The following is a 24,982-nucleotide window of genomic DNA, read 5'->3' as shown; positions in this document are numbered from 1 at the left end:
CGAGAAATAGAATTATCGGTAAGTAAATTCTTATTTTCTCTGACGTCCTAGTGGATGCTGGGAACTCCGTAAGGACCATGGGGATTATACCAAAGCTACAAAACGGGCGGGAGAGTGCGGATGACTCTGCAGCACCGAATGAGAGAACTCCAGGTCCTCCTCAGCCAGGGTATCAAATTCATAGAATTTTGCAAACGTGTTTGCCCCTGACCAAGTAGCTGCTCGGCAAAGTTGTAAAGCCGAGACCCCTCGGGCAGCCGCCCAAGATGAGCCCACCTTCCTTGTGGAATGGGCTTTTATTGATTTAGGCTGCGGTCATCCTACCGCAGAACGTGCCAGCTGAATAGTGCTACAAATCCAGCGCGCAATAGACTGCTTAGAAGCAGGAGCACCCAGCTTGTTGGGTGCCATCAGGATAAACAGCGAGTCAGTTTTCCTGACTCCAGCCGTCCTGGAAAAATAAAATTTTCAGGGCCCTGACTACGTCCAGCAACTTGGAATCCTCCAAGTCCCTAGTAGCCGCAGGCACCACAATAGGTTGGTTCAAGTGAAAACCTAAGACCACCTTTGGGAGAAACTGAGGACGAGTCCTCAACTCTGCCCTATCCATATAGAAAACCAGATAAGGCTTTTACATGACAAAGCCGCCAATTCTGACACACGCCTGGCCAAGGCCAACAGCATGACCACTTTCCACGCGAGATACTTTAGCTCCATGGTTTTAAGTGGCTCAACCAATGCGACTTTAGGAAATCCAACACCACGTTGAGATCCAAAACGTGCCACAGGAGGCACAAAAGGAGGCTGAATATGTAGTACTCCTTTAACCAAAGTCTGAACTTCAGGCAGTGAAGCCAGTTCTGGAAGAAAATCGACAGAGCCGAAATCTGGACCTTGATGGACCCCAATTTGAGGCCCAAACGTCACCCCTGCTTGCAGGAAGTGCAGGAATCGACATAGTTGAAATTCCTCCGTCGGGGCCTTCATGGCCTCCCACCAAGCAATAAATTTTCGCCAAAAACGGCGATAATGTCTTGCGGTGACATCCTTCCTGGCTATGATCAGGGTAGGGATGACTTCCTTCGGAATACCCTTTTCCTTTAGGATCCGGTGTTCTACCGCCATGCCGTCAAACGCAGCCGCTGTAAGTCTTGGAACAGACAGGGTCCCTGCTGCAGCAGGTCTTGTCTAAGCGGCAGAGGCCAAGGGTCCTCTGCCAGCATCTCTTGAAGTTCCGGGTACCAAGCTCTTCATGGCCAATCCGGAAACCCGAGTATGGTTTTCACTCCTCGCCTTCTTATTATTTTCAGTACCTTGGGCATGAGAGGTAGAGGAGGAGACACACAAACCGACTGGTACACCCACAGTGTCACTAGAGCGTCCCCAGCGATCGCCTGAGGGTCCCTTGACCTGGCGCAATATCTTTTCAACTTCTTGTTGAGGCGGGACGCCATCATGTCCACCCGTGGTCATTCCCAACGGTTTACCCGCATTTGGAAAACTTCTGAATGAAGTCCCCATTCTCCTGGGTGTAGGTCGCCCATCGGAGAATCCTTGTGGCTTCTGCCATCGCCATCCTGCTTCTTGTGCCGCCCTGTCTGTTTACATGGGCGACCGCCGTGATGTCGTCTGATTGGATCAGTACCGGCTGGTTCTGAAGCAGGGGCCTTGCTTGGCTTAGGGCATTGTAAATGGCCCTTCGCTGCAGAATATTTATGTGAAGCGAAATCTCCTTGGAAATTTCTTCCCTGTGTGACTGCACCCCAGCCCCGAAGGCTGGCATCCGTGGTCACCAGGACCCAGTCCTGTATTCCGAATCTGCGGCCCTCTAGTAGATGAGTCCTCTGCAGCCACCACAGCAGCGACACCCTGTTTCTTGCTGACAGGGTTATCCGCTGTTGTATCTGTAGATGGGACCCGGACCATTAGTCCCACAGGTCCCACTGGAACGTCCTTGCGTGGAGTCTTCCGAATGGAATTATGCTTCGTACGAAGCTACCATTTTTCCCAGGACTCGTGTGCATTGATGTACCGACACCTGTCCTGGTTATAGGATGTCTCTGACTAGAGATGACAACTCCTCGGCTTTTTCCACTGGAAGAAACACTCTTTTCTGGTCTGTGCCATTACCTAGGTAAAGACCTTCGGTGCCGTGGACAACTCCACCGGCCGCGTCTGGAACCGATAGTGACAGTCCTGTACCACATATCTGAGGTACTCCTGGTGACGAGGGTAAATGGGGACATGCAGGTATGCATCCTTGATGTCCAGGGAGACCCTGTAATCCCCCTCGTCCAGGCTCGTAATATCCGCCCTGAGCGATTCCATCTTGAACTTGAAACTTCTGATATAAAAGTTCAAGTATTTTAATTTCAAGATGGGTCTCACCGAAACGTTTCGGTACCACAACCACTGTGGAATAGTAACCCCTTCCTTGCTGAAGGAGGGGCACCTTGACAATCACTTGTTGTGATTATAGTGTTGAATATCCACCAACACCGTCTCCCTGGCAGAGGGAGGTGCCGGTAAGGCAGATTTTAGGAAACGGCGGGGGGAAGAACGTCTCGAACTCCAGCCTGTACCCCTGAGATACTACTTGAAGGACCCAGGGATCCATGTGAGAGAGCCCACTGTCCGCTGAAATTTCTGAGACGGGCCCCCACCGTACCCGGGTCCGCCTGAGCACCCCCCGCACCATGCTGTGGACCTACCGGACGCAGGGAAGATTTCTGCTCTTGGGAACTAGCTGCGTGTTGCAGCTTTTTCCTCTACCTTTGCTTCTCGGCAGAAAAGATGAGCCTCTAGCCCTCTTGCTTTTCTGGGGCCGAAAGGACTGTACTTGATGATACGGTGCTCTCTTTTGTTGTGGGGTAGCCTGTGGCAAAAAAATCGATTTCCCAACAGTAGCTGTGGAAACGAGGTCTGAAAAACCATCCCCAAACAGTTTTACCCCCTTATAGGGCAACTTCCATGTGCCGATTCGAGTCGGCATCGCCTGACCATTTCCAAGTCCATAACCCCCGTCTGGCGGCAATGGACCTAGCGCTTATTTTTGATGCCAGCCGGCAAATATCCCTCTGTGCATCACGTATGTATAAGACCCCGTCTTTTATATGCTCTATTTTCAGCAAAATATTGTCCCTATCCATAGTTATTTTCCGACAGGGAATCTGACCACGCAGCGGGAGCACTGCACATCCATGCCGAAGCAACGGCTGGTCGCAATATAATGCCCTAGTGTGTGACTATATCTTATAGGGTAACCTCCTGCTTTCTATCAGCAGGTCCCTTCAGGGCGGCCGTATCCGGAGACAGTAGTGCCACCTTTTCTGATAAGCGTGTAAGCGCTGTATCTACCCTATGGGGTGTTTCCCCGCGTGACCTATCCTCTGGCGGGAAAGGGTACGCTGCCAATAACCGTTTTAGAAATTATCAATTTCTTACCGGGGGAAGACCACTCTTCCTCACACACCTCATTTAATTTCTCAGATGCAGGAAAAACTACTAATAGTTTTCACTCACCAAACACAATACCCTTTTATGTGGTACCTGGGGTATAATCATAAATGTGTAATACATTTTTCATTGCCTCAATCCTGTAACGGGTGGACCTATTTGGAGGGTACACCAGTCTCATCGACGTCGACACTGGAGTCAGTATCCGTGTCGACATCTGTGTCTGTTTTTTTTTCCATAAGTTCAACCACACCGGTGTCGACCCCGCAGGGGGTGACAACATATTTACAGGCATTCGCTCCGCCTCCACCTCATTATCCTCCACATACCTGTCGACACAGCCGTACCGACACACAGCACACACACAGGGAATGCTCTGATAGAGGACAGGACCCCACAAAGCCCTTTGGGGAGACAGAGGGAGAGTATGCCAGCACACACCAGGGCGCTATATATCACAGGGATAGCACCTATAAAAAGTGTTTTCCCTTATAGCTGCATATATATATATATATATATATATATGTATACTGCGCCTAAATTGTGCCCCCCCTCTGTAGTGTATTAACTGCAGGGGAGAGCCAGGGAGCTTCCCTCCAACGGAGCTGTGAGGGAAAAATGGTGCCAGTGTGCAGAAGGAGATAGCTCCGCCCCTTTTTCGCGGACTTTTCTCCCGCATTTTTATGGATTCTGGCAGGGGTTAATGTACATCCATATAGCCCTGGGGGTTATATGTGATGTATTTTTGCCAGCCAAGGTGTTAATATTGCTGCTCAGGGCCCCCCCCAGCCCCCATCAGTGACCGCAGTGTGAGGTGTGCATGAGGAGCAATGGCGCACAGCTGCAGTGCTGTGCGCTACCTTGATGAAGACTGATGTCTTCTGCCGCCGATTTTCCGGACCTCTTCTTGCTTCTGGCTCTGTAAGGGGGCCGGCGGCGCGGCTCTGGGACCGGACTCCGAGGCTGGGCCTGTGTTCGATCCCTCTGGAGCTAATGGTGTCCAGTAGCCTAAGAAGCCCAAGCTGGCTGCAAGCAGGCAGGTTCGCTTCTTCTCCCCTTAGTCCCTCGATGCAGTGAGCCTGTTGCCAGCAGGTCTCACTGAAAATAAAAAACCTAAAACTAACTTTTATCTAAGAAGCTCAGGAGAGCCCCCTAGATTGCACCCTGCTCGGTCGGGCACAAAAAACTGAGGCTTGGAGGAGGGTCATAGGGGGAGGAGCCAGTGCACACCAGGTAGTCCTAAAGCTTTCTTTTTGTGCCCAGTCTCCTGCGGAGCCGCTATTCCCCATGGTTCTTACGGAGTTCCCAGCATCCACTAGGACGTCAGAGAAATGTGTAATACATTTTTCATAGCCTCAATCATAACGGGTGGATCTATTGGAGGGTACACTCGTCTCATCATCGTCGACACTGGAGTCGGTATCCGTGTCGACATCTGTATCTGTCATCTGAGGTAGCGGGCGTTTTATAGCCCCTGATGACATTTGAGACGCTTGGACAGGCACAAGCTGAGTAGCCGGCTGTCCTATGTCGTCAAACCTTTTATGTAAGGAGCTGACACTGTCACGTAATTCCTTCCATAAGTCCATCCACACTGGTGTCGACCCCGCAGGGGGTGACATCACATTCACAGGCATTTGCTCCGCCTCCACATCATTATCCTCATCATACATGTCGACACAGCAGTACCGACACACAGCAGACACACAGGGAATGCTCTTACAGAGGACAGGACCCCACAAAGCCCTTTGGGGAGACAGAGGGAGAGTATGCCAGCACACACCAGGGCGCTATATAACACAAGGATATCACTATACAGAGTGTTTTCCCCTACAGCTGCCTATAATATATATATAAACTGCGCCTTAAATTGTGCCCCCCCTCTCTTTTTTACCCTTTCTGTAGTGCAGGACTGCAGGGGAGAGCCAGGGAGCTTCCTTCCAGCGAAGCTGTGAGGGAATAATGGCGCCAGTGTGCTGAGGGAGTTGGCTCCGCCCCTTTTTCGGCGGGTTTTCTCCCGCTATTTTATCGTTTCTGGCAGGGGTTAATATACACCTATATAGCCTCTGGGGCTATATATGGTGTTAGTTTTGCCAGCCAAGGTGTTATTATTGCTGCTCAGGGCGCCCCCCCCCCCCAGCGCCCTGCACCCATCAGTGACCGCAGTGTGTGGTGTGCATGAGGAGCAATGGCGCACAGCTGCAGTGCTGTGCGCTACCTTGGAGAAGACAGAAGTCTTCAGCCGCCGATTTTCCGGACCACCTTCTTGTTTCTGGCTCTGTAAGGGGGACGGCGGCGCGGCTCCGGGAACGGACGACGAGGTCGGGTCCTGTGTTCGATCCCTCTGGAGCTAATGGTGTCCAGTAGCCTAAGAAGCCCAAGCTACCACCACTTAGGTAGGTTCGCTTCTTCTCCCCTTAGTCCCTCGTTGCAGTGAGCCTGTTGCCAGCAGGTCTCACTGAAAATAAAAAACCTAACAAACACTTTCTTCCTAGGAGCTCAGGAGAGCCCCTAGTGTGCATCCAGCTCAGCCGGGCACAGAAATCTAACTGAGGCTTGGAGGAGGGTCATAGGGGGAGGAGCCAGTGCACACCAGATAGTCCTAAATCTCTCTTTAGATGTGCCCAGTCTCCTGCGGAGCCGTCTATTCCCCATGGTCCTTACGGAGTCCCCAGCATCCACTAGGACGTCAGAGAAACACAGCTAACATACGCCATGTTGTAAAACGCTCTCAGTTACGGATGCAGCCTGTCAGTTACGCTGCAGTGTCCAGGGCACTGCAAGCGATGTCACAGGACAAGACCTGCGCATGCGCATATCTCAAACCAACAGAGATTTACGTTAACATACATCTCAGAATTAGGCCCTAAATACAAACAGGACACCAAACATATAAAATTCTACAAAGACAAAAGGGACTTTTACATAGATCATTTATAGACAGTATTAGAAGGAATCTTGTATAAGGCAATATAATTTAAGTGGTCAGTTAACTATTAGAGCCTAATTTACCAGAAGCGGTGTACTAGTTGTTAATGACAGTTCCCAAAAGCACTTGTCTATGGGGGCTGTGCAATGAGCTTTTCACTATTTTTATATATGCAATAAGCAGGGCCCACATGTTTGCCATCAGAAACGTGGGCAATTTTAGCCAATTTTGAGGCGTTTTTCATCAACGGCCTTAATTGAATACTCAGTGGGGTGAATTTGTTAGCTCCAGAATGATCGGCGCTAATTGCATACCCTCCTAAGTAACATGTAAGCAGAGTGTGGCCATGGGCACCACAGAGCACAAAACCAGTCACTGGATGGTAGTACTGACTCTGTACACCAGATGGAGCCAGGTTGCTACCTGAAGAATGTTTTGCCATGCCTAATGTTTGAAGTCAGTGCAGTTCTCCTAGTTATCAAAATATCAGTATAATATCTTAACTTCTGAGTATCACAGCAATAAGGTATTGGCAGCTACGCAACTGCTCGAACAACATAACTATACTGACTGCAGTTTAAAACATTCTGATCAAAGCATGGATGCAATATCATCAAACATTTCAGAAATACGGAGAGATTTAACAAGTAGTGATATTCTTGTTAACACTTCTTACTAATCTTAAATGGTGCTCTAACCAATCAGCTTGTGTTATTTTTGCAAATACATGACAGGAGCTGACTGGTTGGTTCACCATTTATGATTAGTAACAATTGATAATAAGAATATCACTCGTTAAATCTGCCCCATAATATAAAAAACTAAAACGTAAAACATCCAAAACTACTTTAAACATCCCCATCTAGTGATGATCGTTGTGCTTTATTTCATTAGGACAAACCTGTCTAATTATTGAAAATATAATTCTGCGACATTCCCACTCCAATAATGATTACCTCTTAGTGCCTTGAAGTCGGATATCTCGTGAATTTGTATTTTGTCATTGTTCAAAACATCTCTGTGAGGATCCGTTTCTTTTAAAACAAACAAAATATATTGACTTTATTTTACTACATGTACAGTAGTCTGTCATATAAACAGTATAGCAATTTATAATGTAATCACGCACACAGAATTTGCCACAAGTCAGGGTGAGACAACTTAGCAGTGGAAAAATCTTTTATTTTTGGAGAGTGCAAATGTATTTATTTTTTTTAGATTAAGTTTGCGTTTCTTCAGAATCACAAAGGGGCTGATAACAGTAGGGGCATTTTGGGTGGTTCACTTGATGCCCAGTTATTTATACGCCAATGTAATTATGGAAATACAATATATGATTGAGAAATGTTTAGGCACAATTTTTGCTCACTGGGAAAATGCGGACACTTTTCACTAAAAAAAAAATTAAAAAAATAAAATAAAAAAACCAAACACACACACACACACACACACACACACACACACACATATATATTATAAGGAGATTTATGGTAGACTCCCCATGATTAAATCTCTTTCTCAGAGGTAGAGTTGTATCTTAATCCGAGGCACCATCAGGCTAAAGCTTTGACTGTTCCCAGGATGCATTGCACCGCCTACTCTATAACCCCGCCTCCAGCCACTGGAGCTCAATTTCGTTAACTAGTCCAATGCAGTAGCAGGTAAAAGAAGAACCACATTCTAACGACAGGAGAAGGGACTACCAGCTAATGCCATACAAACCCAAAGAAGCTAAGTGTGTCAAGGTTGGCGCCCTGTGGAATCCAGGGTACCTCGCAGAAGGAGATTTAACCATGGTAAGTCTACCATAAATCTCCTTTCTGCAGCGGGGTACACTGGGATTCCACAGGGAATACATCGGGATGTCCTAAAGCAGTTCCTCATGTGAGGAGAGAGACCGTAGCACAAGAACCCGGCGTCCAAAGGAAGCATCCTGGGAGGCGGTAGTATCAAAGGAATAGAACCTGATGAACTTGTTCACCGAGGACCACGTAGCCTCCTTGCACAATTGTTCAGCGGACGCGCCTCGGTGGGCCGCCCAAGAAGATCCAACAGACCGAGTAGAATGGGATTTAATAGCAGCAGGAGCTGGAAGACCAGCCTGTGAGTAGGCTTGTACAATCACCATTCTAATCCATCTGGCCAAGGTTTGCTTATTCGCAGGCCAGCCACGTTTGTGAAAACCAAAAAGTACAAAAAGGGTATCTGACCTCCTGAGGGAGGCAGTCCTCTACGTAAATACGGAGAGCCCATACCACAACCAAAGACCGCTCTTTGGAGGACAAACCACTAGAGATAAAGACGGGAACCACAATTTTTTGGTTAAGATGAAAAGATGATACCACCTTAAGTAGAGAACCAGGGCGAGTTCGAAGAACTGCCCGGTCCCTGTGAAAAATCAGAAAGGGTGGACAACAGGACAAAGCGCCTAAGACCGACACCCTCCTAGCAGAGGCAATAGCCAGTAAAAACACAACATTAAGTGTAAGACATTTAAGATCCACAGACTCAAGAGATTCAAATGGAGATTCTTGTAGGGCACTTAAGACAACAGACAGATCCCATGGAGCCACAGGAGGGACATAGGGAGGCTGAATTCGTAAAACACCCTGAGTGAAAGTATGAACGTCAGGAATAGACGCAATTTTCCTCTGAAATCACACCGACAAGGCAGATATATGTACCTTGAGGGATGCCAGACGAAGGCCTAAATCGAGGCCTTGTTGCAGAAAAGCCAAAATTCTAGAAGTTCTGAATGAATAAGCACCATAATTCTTAGCAGCACACCATGTGAAGTAAGAGTTCCAGACCCTGTAATAAATCTGTGCAGAAGCCGGTTTGCAGGCCTTCAACATAGTTTGAATAACCGCCTCATAGAATCCCTTGGCCCTCAAGAGTGAAGCTTCAAGAGCCACGCCGTCAAAGCCAGTCTGGCCAGGTCCGGATAGACACAAGGGCCCTGAACGAGGTCTGGGCGTTGAGGAAGCAGAAGACAACGCTCTATCAATAGACCCTGCAGGTCTGAGAACCAATGCCTACTGGGCCACGCTGGAGTGACTAGAAGCAGTATTCCTCTTTCTTGCTTGAACTTCCGTAGTACCCTGGGCAGGAGTGATACTGGAGGGAACATGTATGGCAGCCGAAAGTTCCTTGGAATTGCCAGTGCATCCACGAATGCTGCTTGATTATTGTGTCTTGACGCCATCAGGTCTACATCTGGTAGGCCCCACTTGGAGTTGAAAGACTTCCAGAAGAAGACTTCCCTCTCCGGCGTGTACATCCCGACGACTGAGGAAATCCGCTTCCCAGTTGAGGACTCCGGGAATGAACACTGCCGATATTGCTGGCAGATGCCGTTTTTACACCCAACGGAGAATTTTTGATACTTCCAACATTGCTATGCGGCTTTGAGTGCCGCCTTGATGATTTATGTACTCCACTGTGGTGGCGTTGTCGGATTAGTACAGAACAGGCCTGTTCAAGTACAGAGGCAGGGCCAGTGTCAACGCATTGAACACTGCCCGCAATTCCAGAATGTTTATCGGGAGGAGAGATTCCTCCCTGGTCCACCGAACCTGGAGAGTGTGTTGCTCCAACACCGTGCCCCAACCCCGCAGACTGGCATCCGTTGTCAGAAGGACCAAGTTGGAGATCCAGAAGGGACGGCCCCTGCTCAACTGTTGGTCATTTAGCCACCAGCTCAGTGACAGACGAACCTCCAGAGTCAAGGATATCATTTGAGACCTGATACAATGAGGCAGGCCGTCCCACTTGGAAAGGATTAACCTCTGGAGAGGGCAGGAATGAAATGGAGCGTACTCTACTATGTCGAAAGCCAACACCATAAGGCCTAGTACTTACATCACCGAGTATCGATACTCTTGGGCAAGAGAGGAAATATCTGATCCTGTCCTGAAGTTTCAGGACTTTCTCTGGAGACAAAAACAATCATTGGCTGTGTGTGTCCAGTAGTGCCCTCAGGTGCACCATGCTCCGAGCAGGGACCAGCAATGACTTTTCCCAGTTGATGAGAAACCCGTGGGCTTGTAGGAATTGGACCGTTAGTTTCAAAATGACTGAGTAGAACCTCTTGGGAGTACGCCAGGATCAGCAAGTCGTCCAGATACGGTAGGATCCAGATTCCCTGACGGCGGAGAAGAGCCGTCATCATGGCCATGACCTTGGTGAAGAGCCGAGGGGCTGTGGCAATCCAAAAGGCAAGGCCTGCAATTGATAATGTAGGTTGACAATGGCAAACCGCAGATATTGCTGATGCAACATCGCAATATGTATGCGCAGGTAAGCATCCTGTATGTCCAGGGATACCATATAGTCTTCGGGTTCCATGGCCAGCACAATAGAGCTTAGAGAGTTTCCATACAGAATTTGGATACTCTCAAAAATGTATTCAATGGATTTGAGGTAGAGTATAGGCCGGAAGGACCCATATGACTTCGGAACTAGAAACAGGGTCGAATAGTATCCCCTGCCACTCTGAGACAGAGGTACCGGCACTACCACTCCTGTGTCCAGGAGGGATTGTACAACCAAGTGTAGTGCTTGCGCTTTTAACGGATAACCATTGTGCAAAACTGGCGAGGGGGACGTCTCTTGAAAGAGACTGCGTACCCGTGAGAGACAACTTCCCGCACCCAGGCGTCTGAAGTGGCCTTTAACCAAGCTTGGGCGAACTGCAGAAGTCGGCCTCCCACCCTGGGGTCCCCCAGGGGGAGGCCCGGCCCATCATGCAGCAGGCTTGTCTTGTTTGGCAGCAGGCTGACAGGTGGCCCAGGATTGTTTAGATTTGGGCTTAGTGGTTTTAGAAGCACGAGCCTGTCTCGGATACACCTGACCATTTGCTTTCCCTGGAGGTCGAAAGAAACGAAAAAGTGGTACTCTTAGCCGTCGGAGCAGAAAGATTAGTACTTGGGAGAAACGCAGTCGCCAAGTCAGTCACAATCTTGTTCAGATCCTCCCCAAATAGGATGTCTCCCTTAAAAGGGAACACCTCCAAGTTCTTTTTGCAGTCCAGGTCCACCTTCCAGGACCTCAGCCACAGAATCCGGCGAGCCCTGACAAACGAGGCCGCCTCCTGAATATAGTGGGAGGCTGTGGTAATATAAGACAGATATTGTCTGGCAGTGTCAGGAAAAACCTGAGGCAGTTCATCCTCAATTGCCTGAAACCATGCTTCAATATAGGATTTTAATTACCTACCGGTAAATCCTTTTTTGTTAGTCCGTAGAGAATACTGGGGTTCCATTTCGTACCATGGCGGTATAGACTGGTCCACTAGGAGCCATGGGCACTTTAAGAGTTTAATAGTGTGGGCTGGCTCCTCCTTCTATGCACCTCCTACCAGACTCAGTTTAGAAACTGTGCCCGAGGAGACTTACATACTTCGAGAGAAGGATATACACAGACAGTGGTGAGATTCGAACCAGCACACACATAACCAAAGGAAAGCCATGCTAACCAAACAAGAAACATGAACAGTAACAGCTGAACCAATACTTAACCAAGTAACTATACAGGAAACACGAAGTACTGGGCGGGTGCCCAGTATCCTCTACAAACTACGAGAAAAGTATTTACCGGTAGGTTAATAAATCCCATTTTCTCTTACGTCCTAGAGGATACTGGGGTTCCATTTAGTACCATGGGGATGTACCAAAGCTCCCAATACAGGAGGAAGCGTGCTGAGGGTCCTGCAGAACTGATTGGCCTCTGAGGACCTAAAGTTTGGTCAAAGTATCGAACTTGTAGAACTTAGCAAACGTGTTCCAACCAGACCAAGTAGCCGCTCGGCAAAGCTGTAGAGCCGAGACACCCCGAGCAGCCGCCCAGGAAGAACCCACTGAACGAGTAGAGTGGGCCTGTACAGATCTTGGTTTCGGCAATCCTGCAATGGAATAAGCATGCTGGATAGTTAGCCTGATCCAGTGAGCAATTGTCTGCTTTGAAGCAGGACACCCAATCTTTTTGGGATCATAAAGCACAAACAGCGCGTCTGAGTTCCTGTGGCGAGCTGTCCGCTTCACATATACCTTCAAGACCCTTACAACATCCAAGGACTTCGAAGTAGCCGAGGTGTCAGTAGCCACTGGCACCACAATAGGTTGGTTGATATGAAAGTCGACACAACCTTAGGAAGAAACTGCTGACACGTTCTGAGCTCAGCTCAATCCTCATGGAAAATTAAGTAGGGACACTTGTGAGACAACGCCCCCAACTCTGACACACGTCTTGCTGATGCCAAGGCCAACAGTGTGACAGCCTACCAAGTAATAAACTGTACATACCCCTCCTGCAAAGGCTCAAACCAATCCGATTGCAGGAACTGCAACACCACGTTAAGAACCCAAGGCACAAAGGGCTGTTGGATGTGCAGAATCCCCTTCAAGAAAGTCTGAACCTCAGGGAGAGCAGTCAAGTGTTTCTGGAAGAAAATGGACAAGGCCGAAATCTGGACCTTTATGGAGCCTAGGTGAAGGCCCACATCCACACCTACTTGCAGAAAGAGGAGGAAAACGTCCCAGTTGAAATTCCAACACAGGAAACTTCTGGGCCTCACACCAAGATACATATTTTTTCCAAATACGATGGTAATGCTTAGACATTACTCCTTTCCTAGCTTGGATCAGAGTGGGAATCACCCTGTTCGGAATTCCCTTCAGAGCTAAAATCTGACGCTCAACTTCCATGCCATCAAACGTAGCCGTGGGAAGTCTTGATAGACAAACGGCCCCTGCTGTAGAAGGTCCTCGCGAAGAGGAAGAGGCCCCGGATCCTCAGAAATTCCAGAAGATCCGCGTACCTAGCCCTTCTTGGCCAGTCCAGAGCAATGAGGATCGCCTGAACCCTTGTTCTTTTGAGAATCCTTGGGATGAGCGGAAGTGGAGGAAACACGTACACTGACTGGAACCCCACGGAGTTACCAGCGCGTCCACCGCCACTGCTTGCGGGTCTCTTGACCTGTAACAGTACCGCCAGAGCTTCTTGTTGAGACAAGAAGCCATCACGTCTGAGGTACTCCCCACCGGCTTGTGACCTCCGCGAAGATTGTGTCTGCTGAGGAAGTCTGCTTCCCATTTGTCCACTCCCGGAATGAAGATTGCAGACAGCACCACTGCGTGTCTTTCTGCCCAGAGAATAATTCATTACCTCTGACATTGCAGCTCTGCTCTTCGTTCCGCCCTGTCGGTTTATGTAGGACACCGTCGTTACATTGCCCGACTGAACCTGAATGGCTAGATCTTGCAGAAGATGTGCAGCTTGTAGAAGGGCAATCTATATGGTCCTTAGTTCCAGAATGTTTATTGGAAGGATGGCTTCCTGACTTGACCACTTTCCCTGGAAGTTCTCCCCCCCGGGTGACTGCTCCCCAACCTCTGAGGCTTGCATCTGTGGTTAGAAGAATCCAATTTTGCGGCCTTTGATCAGGTGAGAAGTCTGCAGGCACCACAGAAGCGAAATTCTGGCTTTCGGCAACAGGCGTATCCGCTGGTGCATGTGAAGATGTGATCCGGACCACCTGTCCAGGAGATCCAGCTGGAAGAATTTTGCATGGAATCTTCCATACTGCAGTGACTTGTAGGATGCTACCATCTTACCCAGAAGGCGAATGCACAGATGAACTGATACCCGGGCTGGCTTCAGGACATCGCAGACCATTAACTGGATCACCAACCCTTTTTCCAATGGAAGAAACACCCTCTGTACTTCCGTGTCGTGCATCATCCCCAAGAAGGGAAGTCTCCTTGTCAGATCCAAATGTGACTTTGGAACATTCAGAATCCATCCATGATCCTGAAGTAGTTGAGAGCAATACTCTGCAACATGCCTTTATCAGTAGATCGTCCAGGTATGGAATTATGTTCACTCCCTGCTTGCAGAGGAGGAGCATCATCTCTGCCATGACCTTGGTGAACACCCTCGGTGCAGTGGAGAGGCCAAATGGTAGTGCTTGGAACTGATAGTGACAGTCCTGTAGTGCAAACCTTAGATAGGCCTGGTGAGGTGGCCAGATCGGAATGTGAAGGTACGCATCTTTGATCTCCAGTGATACCAGGAATTCCCCCTCTTCCAGACCTGAGATTACCGCTCTCAGAGACTCCATCTTGAACTTGAATACCCGCAAGTAATGGTTCAAGGATTTTAGGTTTAATATCTGTCTTACCGAACTGTCCGGTTTCGGTACCACGAACAGGTTGGAGTAATAACCTTTGTTCTGTAGTTGAGGTGGAACTGGAATAATATCCTGTGTCAGAACCAATTTTTGAATAGCCATCTGCAGGATTGCACTTTCTTCCTGATAAGCTGGTAAGCCTGATTTGAAGAATCTGTGAGGTGGGAGTTCTTGAAATTCCAGTCTGTACCCCTGGGCAATAATATCTTTGACCCAGGGGTCTAGGCATGATATCGCCCAGACGTGACTGAAATCTTTTAATCTTGCTCCCACCTGTCTGACTCTCAGGCAATGTGGTCCACCGTCATGCCGAAGGTTTTGAGGAAGCAAAACCTGAGGTCTGTTCCCGGGAACCTGCCGCTGCATGTTTTCTGAATTTCCATCGACCACCTCTAAAGGAAGTGGAGGGACCTTTGTATTTGCTATTAAACTTTGCGGTCCGAAAGGACTGCAGTGTAGGTGCAGGATATGATTTCCCAGCCGTTGTAGCTGCGGAAGGAAGATATGTCGATTTACACGCAGTTGCCTTGGATATCTACGTATGCAGTGCGTCCCCAAACAGGGACTCTCCTGTGAAAAACAGGCTCTCCACGCTTCTCCTGGAATCTGCATCCGCAGTCCATTGGCATAGCCACAGTCCTCTGCGTGTCGAAACTGCCAAAGCTGTAACCCGTGCGTTAAGCAGGCCAATTTCCTTCATGGCCTCCACCATGAAACTTGCAGAATCCTGTATGTGACGCAAAAGCAAGTCAATTTCACTCCTATTCATGGAATCTAAATCATCAATTAAAGGTGCCTGACCACTTTATAAGGGCCCTAGAGATCCACGCACAAGCAATAGTGGGTCTCTGGGCCACACCTGCAGTTGTGTACAGTGATTTGAGATTAGTCTTAATTTTGCGGTCAGCCATATCCTTTAAGGAGGCTGCGCCAGGGACAGATAATCTAGACACAGAGGTATCCACAATAGGTGGGTTTTCCCACTTCTTCCTATCCTCCTGAGGAAAAGGGAAGGAAATGAGTAACCTTTGAGGGATCTGGAATTTTTTCTCTGGATTTTCCCAGGTTCCTTCAAGTAAGGAGTTTAACTCCTTTGATGCAGGGAAAGTAACCGAGGATTTCTTTTTTACATTAAAATAAGACTCCTCGTCTTCAACAGGTACCTTCTCTGTGATTTGCAATACGTCCCTAATGGCCTCAATCATAGCTTGCACCCCTTGGGCGAGAGCTGCGTAACCTCCCCGCCCCCCCCCCCAAAAAAAAACCCACCTCACCGTCCCCTGTGTCTGAGGCATCGTCATCAGTGTCAGCCTGCAATATCTGGGCCAGTGTACGCTTTTGTGGATACGTGGGTGGGGTGAGAGGCGCAGTTGTGAGGGCTGAATCTTTATTCATCAGATCCGCCACAGATTTTCTTAAACTGCATGTCCTTCTCAGTATGGGATAATTTGGTAGAAATATTTTAAATTATCCCCCTTATGGAGTCCACCCAATGGGGTTCGGACCCAGAAGCCTGAGAATGTGTACTGTTCTGAGTACATTGTATAGACTCTCCAGGTGAAGAGAAACACTCCGCTGTACAAGACACACAGTCCTTTGACATTGTAATGCGAGATATATGCACACATACACACCCAGGAAAATGTCAGACACAATTCCCCCCCTCCCCCATAACCCCCAGGTACCGTAGAGGTATGCTAACCGGGACGCTGGTGCTGCACTCGCCACTCTTCATATCTTCTGGCTCTGGGGTGGCAGCGTGCTGCGGGAGGGTACGCTCGCCATGGTGGGGCTTGCGAATACCTCCCTCAGGAGCTCAGTGTCCTGTCAGCGGAGCAACGAGACCATTAACGCTTTAGGAAGTTGAGCAGTTGTCCCCCCTAAGTCCCACGAAGCAGGCAGACTGTTGCCAAACAGCCTCCTGTAAAATAACAAACTCAAAAATAAATAAACAAACAAACAAACAAACTAAGAAAACTCCTCAGGAGCTTCCCTAGCTGTGACCGGCTCCTCTGGGCACATTTTCTAAACTGAGTCTGGTAGGAGGGGCATAGAGGGAGGAGCCAGCCCACACTATTAAACTCTTAAAGTGCCCATGGCTCCTAGTGGACCCGTCTATAGCCCCAAGGTACTAAATGGAACCCAGTATCCTCTAGGACGTAAGAGAAATACAAAACAGTATATACTAGTGTTCCCTCTAGAAAATGTAGAGGGCAGGGCACTGGACAGCAGAGCGTCCAAAAAGGGGGCGTGGTCATACAAATCAGGGGTGTGCCCATGAAACGTCATTTAAGTGGGCAGTGCGGCCGGCAGCATCACTGTTGGAGGCATCCCCCAAGCTCTCTCCCACAGCGTAAATAGATGCCGTGCGCATGCACACGGTATCTTTACACGCTGGGAGGGAAAGAAGCGGGCGGCTGTTTTAGCAGGGCACTGCAGAAAGGGCAGGGCTTTTTTTTTTTCTTTTCTTTTTTTTTAAATCGGGCAGGGCGCAGCGCCCTGCTAAAACAGCCTAGCGTAAACTAATAAATATATATACCCTGACGCACCTAGCCCCCCAGGGTACAGAATATAGCGATAGCAATACGTGTGATACAAGAAAATGAAATCCGCACAACAGCTACAGGCACACTCAGTCACATGAACAATGCAGAAGTTATTACATGTAAACAATAAAACTGCACTGGACTAGTAAAACTACATATAAATATGTATGAATATAGACATAACAATGCACAGTAGATACTGGATGTATACCACAGAATACTTGTAGTAAATATTCAGATAGCAGTACATTTGTTCTTAACTAACACTGTCTAAAATTACATGTAGAATACTTAAGTGTCTGTAAAAGCACAGCGCTGATGAGGCAGGCGGCTTTACAGAGGAGACAGAGCCCTGAGGTCCCGGAGATCATCCCAGCTAGTAGTGAAGATGGCGCCAAAATCTCTGTCAGGGAGTGAGGGAGAGAGAAATGCAGCTCCAGGGCGGGAACACCAGCAGCAGTAGATGGCGCCCGGAGCTGGGGGGAGGGGCTACAGGTCAGCGCCTTATCCCCTCTGCTGGGCTTCACCATCGGTACTGTGGAGCCTATTGTTAACGGATTTTACTAAATCCGACCTGTGCTCCCTGACCTGGTGGATATAGTGGGGTCCCTGTGCAGCACAGTGTCCACGCCAGCGGCGCAATCCATCTCCTGTGACCGCGATTTACCGGCGGGTCCCACCTAGAGGACCCTCTTACCTCCTCCCTAATGTGCAGCCACACGATCCTTGAGAGCGTCAGCGGTAGTGTGCCTGCTGACCGGTGTGCCTCCGCTGCAATTACCCGGGAACCCGGCCGCAGGCGTATGCAGCTGGGGGAGGTGATGTAGCCGCAGCACAGCATGTCAAAGACATGGAAAGTGCTGCGTCCCTTGAAGGCACCAATTTACAAACTGAGCTCCACTGCCTGGAGGTGGGGTTATAGAGGAGGCGGTGCAATGCATCCTGGGAACAGTCAAAGCTTTAGCCTGTTGGTGCCTCGGATCGAGATCCAACGCTACATCCCTATGTATTCCCTGTGGAATCCCAGTGTACCCCACTGCAGAAATGATACATTAACATAACTGCATAATGGACATTTTAAAATTATTTCCAAGGACATTTGACGAAGAACAGCTGCATCTTGGCAGGTCACGTGCGGTGCAGATAATACATTTGCTGACTACAAAACCTTTCCTAATAAGCTTGTTTAGTTTTTGTTTTTTTAAAACTGGTTATAAACACAATAAGGGGTTGATTCAATTAGCTGCAAGAGGGGCAGATTACTGTTGCAACAGCATGGAAACAATAGCAACATTACTTCAAATCACCCCACTCACAATATAATCTCACCCCAGAGTGCGAACAAAAATCTGCAAATCCGGAGCTACCGTAAAAGGGTATACACATGGTGCAATTTTAACAACCGATATGGACTATATAGCCCATATCGGTAGTAAACATAGTACATAACGCACCGTGTGTATACAGCTTGCGATGCCGATGTGTGCTCCCGCTGGGTTGACATCGCAAGTAAAAATAGACTGTGCAGGCAGGTCAATTTTGACTATAAAGTGTACAATGTAGTACATTGTATAGTCAACACTGAATACAGCAAAAATCGCACAGAGTGTTTAGTCAATATCGGTGGATTTTAGCTCTGGGGTGAGCAAGGGATATCGCATAGTGCTAATCTGGCAGAATCGCACTCTGGCCTTATTCAGACCTGATCGCTGCTGTGCGTTTTCGCATAGCAGCCGAGCATGTCTGAATTGTGCATGCGCCGCTGCCGCAGTGCGCCAACTCATGCCAGACGGCCATCTCAGCCCTGTGATCGCCTCTGCCTGATTGACAGGCAGAGACGGCTGCGGGAGGTGGTCGGCCGGCTGCATTGGGCCGCCATTTTGGGGGAGCGGTCCGGGCAATGCAGGCGTGAACGGCCTGCGCGGGGGGGCATCCCACGGCGGCTGCGTGACATCACACGCAGCCACTGCGACCCGGACAGCGACGAGTAGCTCCCTGCCTGCACGCAGGAGCTGCGCTGGTAGGGAACTACTCTTTCAAGTACAAAAGCATTGCCACTGTTCGAAGCTTTTGTACTTGTGCAGCGGGGTAGGGCCTGACATGCGGGGCGGACTAGCCCTGTGCTGGGCATCCCCCCGCATGTCAGTGTGACTGATCGTAGATGTGCTAAATTAAGCACGTCTACGATCAGGTCTGAATTAGGCCCTGTGTCTGCCCCTTAAGTGCAGCAATTACTTGCAAGGGTGAGCTAATTAAATCAACCCCTTTGGGGTACATTCAATTAGCTGTAGGGTTTACTGAGCACATAATTACCATGCTGGCCAATCAAACTAGGGCATGAATACCTTAGGGTGTATTTTTCCTTGTAGTTACAGGATCTGCGAGGAAAAGTCAGCGAGAGACAATTAAAGGTTCAAGCACAGGGAAAACCTGTTAATTCTTCAGTTTATGCAGAATTAGTTACTTTCCACGTGGTATCTTTCGATGCCGGAAAAAGGCTATTTAATTGAATAGCCTTTCCCTGCACCATGCAGTGATTAAAACCTTATACGTGAATTTTCAATTTGAGTCTTCATTTTTTATAAAGTTTACAGCAGGGGTAGGAAATGTGCCCTTTTTCAGCTACAATGGAACTATAGATCCCAGCATTCCCTGACACAGTTTTAGCATGCCATAACAGAAAGTGGTGACAGGGCATACTGGGATGTGTACTTTCACAGCACTTGCCTATCAAGACACACGTTGCCTACCCTTGGATAGAGAATACAAATGTATAGTGATACTTGCACACCTTATACACAATAGAGGTAAAACCAGAGACATGAATTCCTAGACACGGTCTCTGGACATTAGAGGCAGTTACATTAAGGTGAGGACTGTAGAAAGACATGTCTAGGAAGGTGCGGTGAGATGGGGACCCATAGCAAATGAATGTGATCGTGTATATAAATCAGGTGTATGACATGGAGGAATGTGTCCCAGCAACTGACAGCTAACCCCATTGCTTGAAGCCCAATACAGAACTCAGGAAGACACGTAAACAGCAGCAGCCATCACCTTCTTACCACGGAAGCCGGCGAGGGTCACACTAAACCCGTTCCTGGCCAGTGACAACGCGTGGTACATCATCCGGGGACTGCGGCCCAGGTCTCCTAGGACCAGCACACACACCTGTCCGGCTCTCACGGGCTTGGCGATAACGGTACATAGTAACACAATGGTGAGTAGCAGCAGGAGCAGAACACAGGTGGGGTCAGCCCCGTACACTAATGCTGCACATGTACAACCGGCAAGCAGCACAGCGCTGATACCCGCCATATTCTGTGTGTACAACTACTGCTGCTGCTGCTGGAGGAGACTGGATGTAATACTACTGACTGTACACATACGATTTGCGTCGTAACTCCTCCCCCTTACGGAAAAGGTCCCTTTTAGCCCACTTGATTCTAGCATCTACCATTTGGCAAGCCGCTGAGCCGCAGCCCGACACGCCCTCTCACGATGATTGGCCAATTTTGCACTCAACTCCTATCCTAGGAACGCCTCGTCTGGAAAGTGTAACGTCACACTCTCAGTCACAGTGATGTTAATCGAATAAAATCGATTTTCTATTTTATTGATTCAAAAATCAGTTACAGAATATATTTTCCTTTGCTGGTAAATGAAAAGATTTTTACACTGAAAAGCATCATATTTTCATAGCTAATCTTTTGTTAGTGGCATTTTTTTATATGAACACTAACAATATTGTATAGAGCACATGACAGGTTGTGCTCCTTCAGTGAGTCTGTTCAGCTAGTTGTGTTCTAGAGTCACTTTAACCTTTTAACAGCGTCTTGCTGGTTGTGGTCAATTGAAAGTTTGTGCTAGTCACTCTAGACTGGGTACATATGTGATATCTCTCAAGAGTGGGTTCGTACCTGAAGGTCTGTCGTTTTCGTGGTCGGCCGTATCCACTCTTCAACTATGTCGAGGCCAGCGACTATTCTTGTACATCACCTGTAAGGCTGGGACAGAAGGACCAGGAGGACCCCGGAAGGACAACCCAAACAAACTATACCCAAGGACCACTACACATGGGCCCTCATTCCGAGTTGATCGGTCGCAAGGCGAATTTAGCAGAGTTACACACGCTAAGCCGCCGCCTACTGGGAGTGAATCTTAGCTTCTTAAAATTGCGACCGATGTATTCGCAATATTGCGATTACTAACTACTTAGCAGTTTCAGAGTAGCTTCAGACTTACTCTGCCTGTGCGATCATTTCAGTGCTTGTCGTTCCTGGTTGACGTCACAAACACACCCAGCGTTCGCCCAGGCACTCCCACCGTTTCCCCGGCCACTCCTGCGTTTTTTCCGGAAACGGTAGCGTTTTCAGCCACACGCCCCTGAAACGCAGTGTTTCCGCCCAGTAACACCCATTTCCTGTCAATCACATTACGATCGCCGGAGCGATGAAAAAGCCGTGAGTAAAATTACTTTCTTCATAGTAAAGTTACTTGGCGCAGTCGCAGTGCGAACATTGCGCATGCGTACTAAGCGGATTTTCACTGCGATGCGATGAAAAATACCGAGCGAACAACTCGGAATGAGGGCCATGGAGACTGTGACAACCATTTATTGCAGAGGTTCTCAAACTCGGTCCTCGGGGGCCCACACAGTGCATGTTTTGCAGGTCTCCTCACAGAATCGCAAGTGAAATAATTAGCTCTACCTGTGGACCTTTTAAAATGTGTCAGTGAGTAATTAATACACCTGTGCACCTGCTGGGTTACCTGCAAAACATGCACTGTGTGGGCTCCCGAGGACCGAGTTTGAGAACCTCTGATTTATTGCATTGAAGATATCAGTCACCGCTATAACTCAATTCTCACTTCGAGCAATTGCATATAATACACATCATCACAATACCCTATTTCTTTCCCTGTCTATAACAGTATTCACAGTTTAGGTATCTCAAAGGTAGAACAATACTTTGGTCAAATAATCGTACATAACACATACAATAGCAAGCGTTTGGAATGTAATAATATTCCGGGGTAAGAAATGTCCTGACAGTAATTTGGCAGTATTTCCTAACCTGTCCATAAGGTGGCCGGGCACTAATGTTCAATTCCTGCGCCTCAGCGGGCGTCTGCGGTCAATGTCCCCTTTGACAGAACTCTTGCACCCTAACAGAGAACTCCTGGGTAGACGTCAGTGGACGTTAAGTAAGTATTCGTAGGAAAGTGTGAAGAACTAACTGTTGGTAATACAACACAGCAGCAATGGCTAACGGTACCAACCGTCTTTATATCCACGGAAAAGTAAGGCAGAGTGAGTAACACTATTCTAATAAAACACCGTTCCAGGCAGTCGGGTACTCCGTGTAAGCGGGTGACTTCATAAACTGATTCTGGATTTTGAAAGGGGATCATATAAAACAAGCGCAAGCATGATGTCCCTGAATAGGCAAGGCATAGCTTAGGGAGAACTTTTGTACTGAGGTGTTTCTGGGTAGGGGCGTCCCCCTTTTTACCCGGAATGTACCGTTACAGATGGACCCCACTTATATGCAGGAATGTATGGGTAACCCGGTACCTGCTATAGGAGTGGGTGCTCCTGTTGATTGTCTCCTGGTTATCAGCTGCAACAGCGTCCTCTGTGTGGTTCTCCCTTCTGTGGTGGCTGTAAGTGATGCGGCGTTGCTTCTAGGGACCAGCTGCCAGGCGGCTCCGGCTCCCCCGTCCCCAAGCGTGGCTGTGATGGGCAGCTTTGCGCTGCTGCCAGCCCTGTCTGCATTCTGACCAACCGCGGCCCCCTGCACACACGCGGCAGGTCTCTCTCTCTCCTCACACCAGGCGGCTATTCTCCTCGTCTTAGCGCGGTCCCGGCGCGCAGCTGCTGCGGGCGGCTCTCATCTCTTCTGCGCAGTGCAGTGGCAGCGTGTCCCGCCTCTCTCTCCTGTCTCTCCTCACGCGCGCTTCTTGTTCTCTCCTCCCCGTTCTTCTGTTGGCGCACAGCTCCCGACCAATTCTGCGGGTCCAGGACTTCCCGCTCTCAGGATCTGATGGCCGGACTACCCTGGGTCCTTGTGTCCGCTTGCAGGGGGAAGGTTAACCCTCTCAGCGCCGGGGTTTGTGAAGGCAGCATTGGCTGCAGTTAAACTGGGGTTTACCCCCAAACGTGGGTACCACATGTGCCCCTGGTGGAAGGATGCGTGTCCTCACGCATATGCCAGGAAGCCAAAGTCTCTAGCATGAGTCTCAATTCCAACATAACATTAAACAAGTGTAAACAAATCAGGTATAAACATACAAAGAAACAATTAACAGTTTACTCTCTATACCTTAAAGGCGGGACGCCTTGTGTGCTACGTCCCGACCTTCTTGCCTCAACTATGGGAACGTCGCTCTCGCTAGGAGCGGTAACTAGGTCAGACCGATCAAGGCTTTCAACCGGCCTGTCTAACACCGGGTCTGGAGCTACAGGTGGGACTGAGTGCGGTGGTGGTAGGCCACCCATAAACACTAAGAGCTCCATGGGATCGTGTAAGGGTGTGCCCCCCAGGGTCTCCCGTCCCTCTGCCACAGGTGGATCTGCGCTCCTTGTCGGTAACTCTACGGTACAGAGCTTGAGTTGGTCTCTCGGCACAACGCTGACTGGACCTTCCAGACCCTTACAGATCTTGTAGGTATATCGTTCGCCCTCAGGAATACTGACCACGACGTACGGGCAACTCTCCCACATAGCGTCAAGCTTGCTGGTGCGGTGATTCCATTTCCTCCAGACAAGGTCTCCAGTGTGCAGTGCCTCAGGTCGGATGTGGGCATTGTAGTCCGCCTCCTGGCGATGCTGGACATGCTCCACTCTTTTTGTTACAATTTCTCGAGCAGCTTCTATCCTCCGTTGGTGTTCACGGACCCAGTCGGTTCTTGGGTCGATGGCAGGGACCACAGCAGGGGCCAATTCCAGGTCCTGGGGTAACTTGCCTCGTCGGCCGAACATGAGGTAGTATGGCGTAAAGCCGGTAGAGCAATGTTCAGTGTTGTTGTAGAGATAGGTTAATTCGGGGAGTATGGTCGGCCACTTGGTGCGATCTTCTGCCGCCAGGCTCCGGAGCATCCCAATGAGGGTCTGGTTAGCTCGTTCACACAATCCATTCCCCTGTGGGTGATAGGCTGTTGTCCGAGCTTTACGACAGCCGTAGTAGGAACACAGTTCGTGAAACAACTGCGACTCAAAGGCAGGGCCTTGGTCGGTCAAGATGCAGTCTGGATACCCGTAGGGCCTGGCGAAGTGCTTCAAAAACAGTTCGGCAGTGGTTTTAGCAGTGAGGTCTTTGGCCGGGACGGCCACTCGGAATTTACTGTAATGGTCCGTTATTGTAAGGGCATACAGATATCCACTGGTGCTCGGCTCCAATTTCACATGGTCCAGGGCAACAATTTGTAGTGGATGTTGGCTCTTAATGGGATGCAGAGGGTCCTTTTGGGTAGTGTCGGCCTGCCTTTTGCTTGTGCATGGAATACAGTCGCGGCACCATCTTTCCACATCTTCCCGCATGCCCACCCAGAAATATCGTGTGCGTAGGATGGCTTCAGTCTTTTGAGTGCCGAAGTGTCCGGATTTGTCATGGTAGGCCATGAGCAGAAGAGCGGCTTGCTCTTTAAAGACGACCACCTGAGTGACTGGTTGGTGAGTACTCGGATCTATGCTGGTACGCACAAGGATCCCCTCCTCCAGGTGAATGCGGTCCCTATGCCGTAGTAACTTGATCAATTCCGGGTCAGCTTTGGCCCGTTGGATCTGGGTTAAATGTCGTCGCTGGCACAACAAGGCCACAAGTTCCCTCAGCACTGGACTCTTCCGCTGCTTCTCACGCC

The 24,982-nt window shown here is 49.0% G+C and overlaps 1 protein-coding gene across 3 annotated transcripts in view; it reads right to left on the bottom strand.

Annotated features, from left to right (window-relative positions):
* The window catches only part of ALG1 (ALG1 chitobiosyldiphosphodolichol beta-mannosyltransferase), a 190,351-nt gene extending 169,203 nt beyond the window's left edge, over positions 1–21,148 (bottom strand). Inside the window, exons 1-2 of one of the 3 annotated variants that reach the window (XM_063934235.1) lie at positions 21,040–21,148; positions 7,342–7,419 (exon numbers count right to left, since the gene is read on the bottom strand). Coding sequence is in view for 2 of the 3 variants with exons in the window: in XM_063934233.1 (XP_063790303.1) it covers positions 7,342–7,419; positions 20,185–20,437 (331 nt within the window). In the remaining variant the exon portion in view is untranslated. The other 2 variants (XM_063934234.1, XM_063934233.1) reach the window with 2 other exon arrangements.
* Between the last annotated feature and the right edge of the window lie 3,834 nt (positions 21,149–24,982).

Source organism: Pseudophryne corroboree, chromosome 7 (assembly GCF_028390025.1).
Source record: "Pseudophryne corroboree isolate aPseCor3 chromosome 7, aPseCor3.hap2, whole genome shotgun sequence".
Classification (NCBI taxonomy): domain Eukaryota; kingdom Metazoa; phylum Chordata; class Amphibia; order Anura; family Myobatrachidae; genus Pseudophryne; species Pseudophryne corroboree.
Note: the sequence above shows the minus strand (reverse complement) of the source record. Positions and strands in the feature narration are given on the sequence as shown.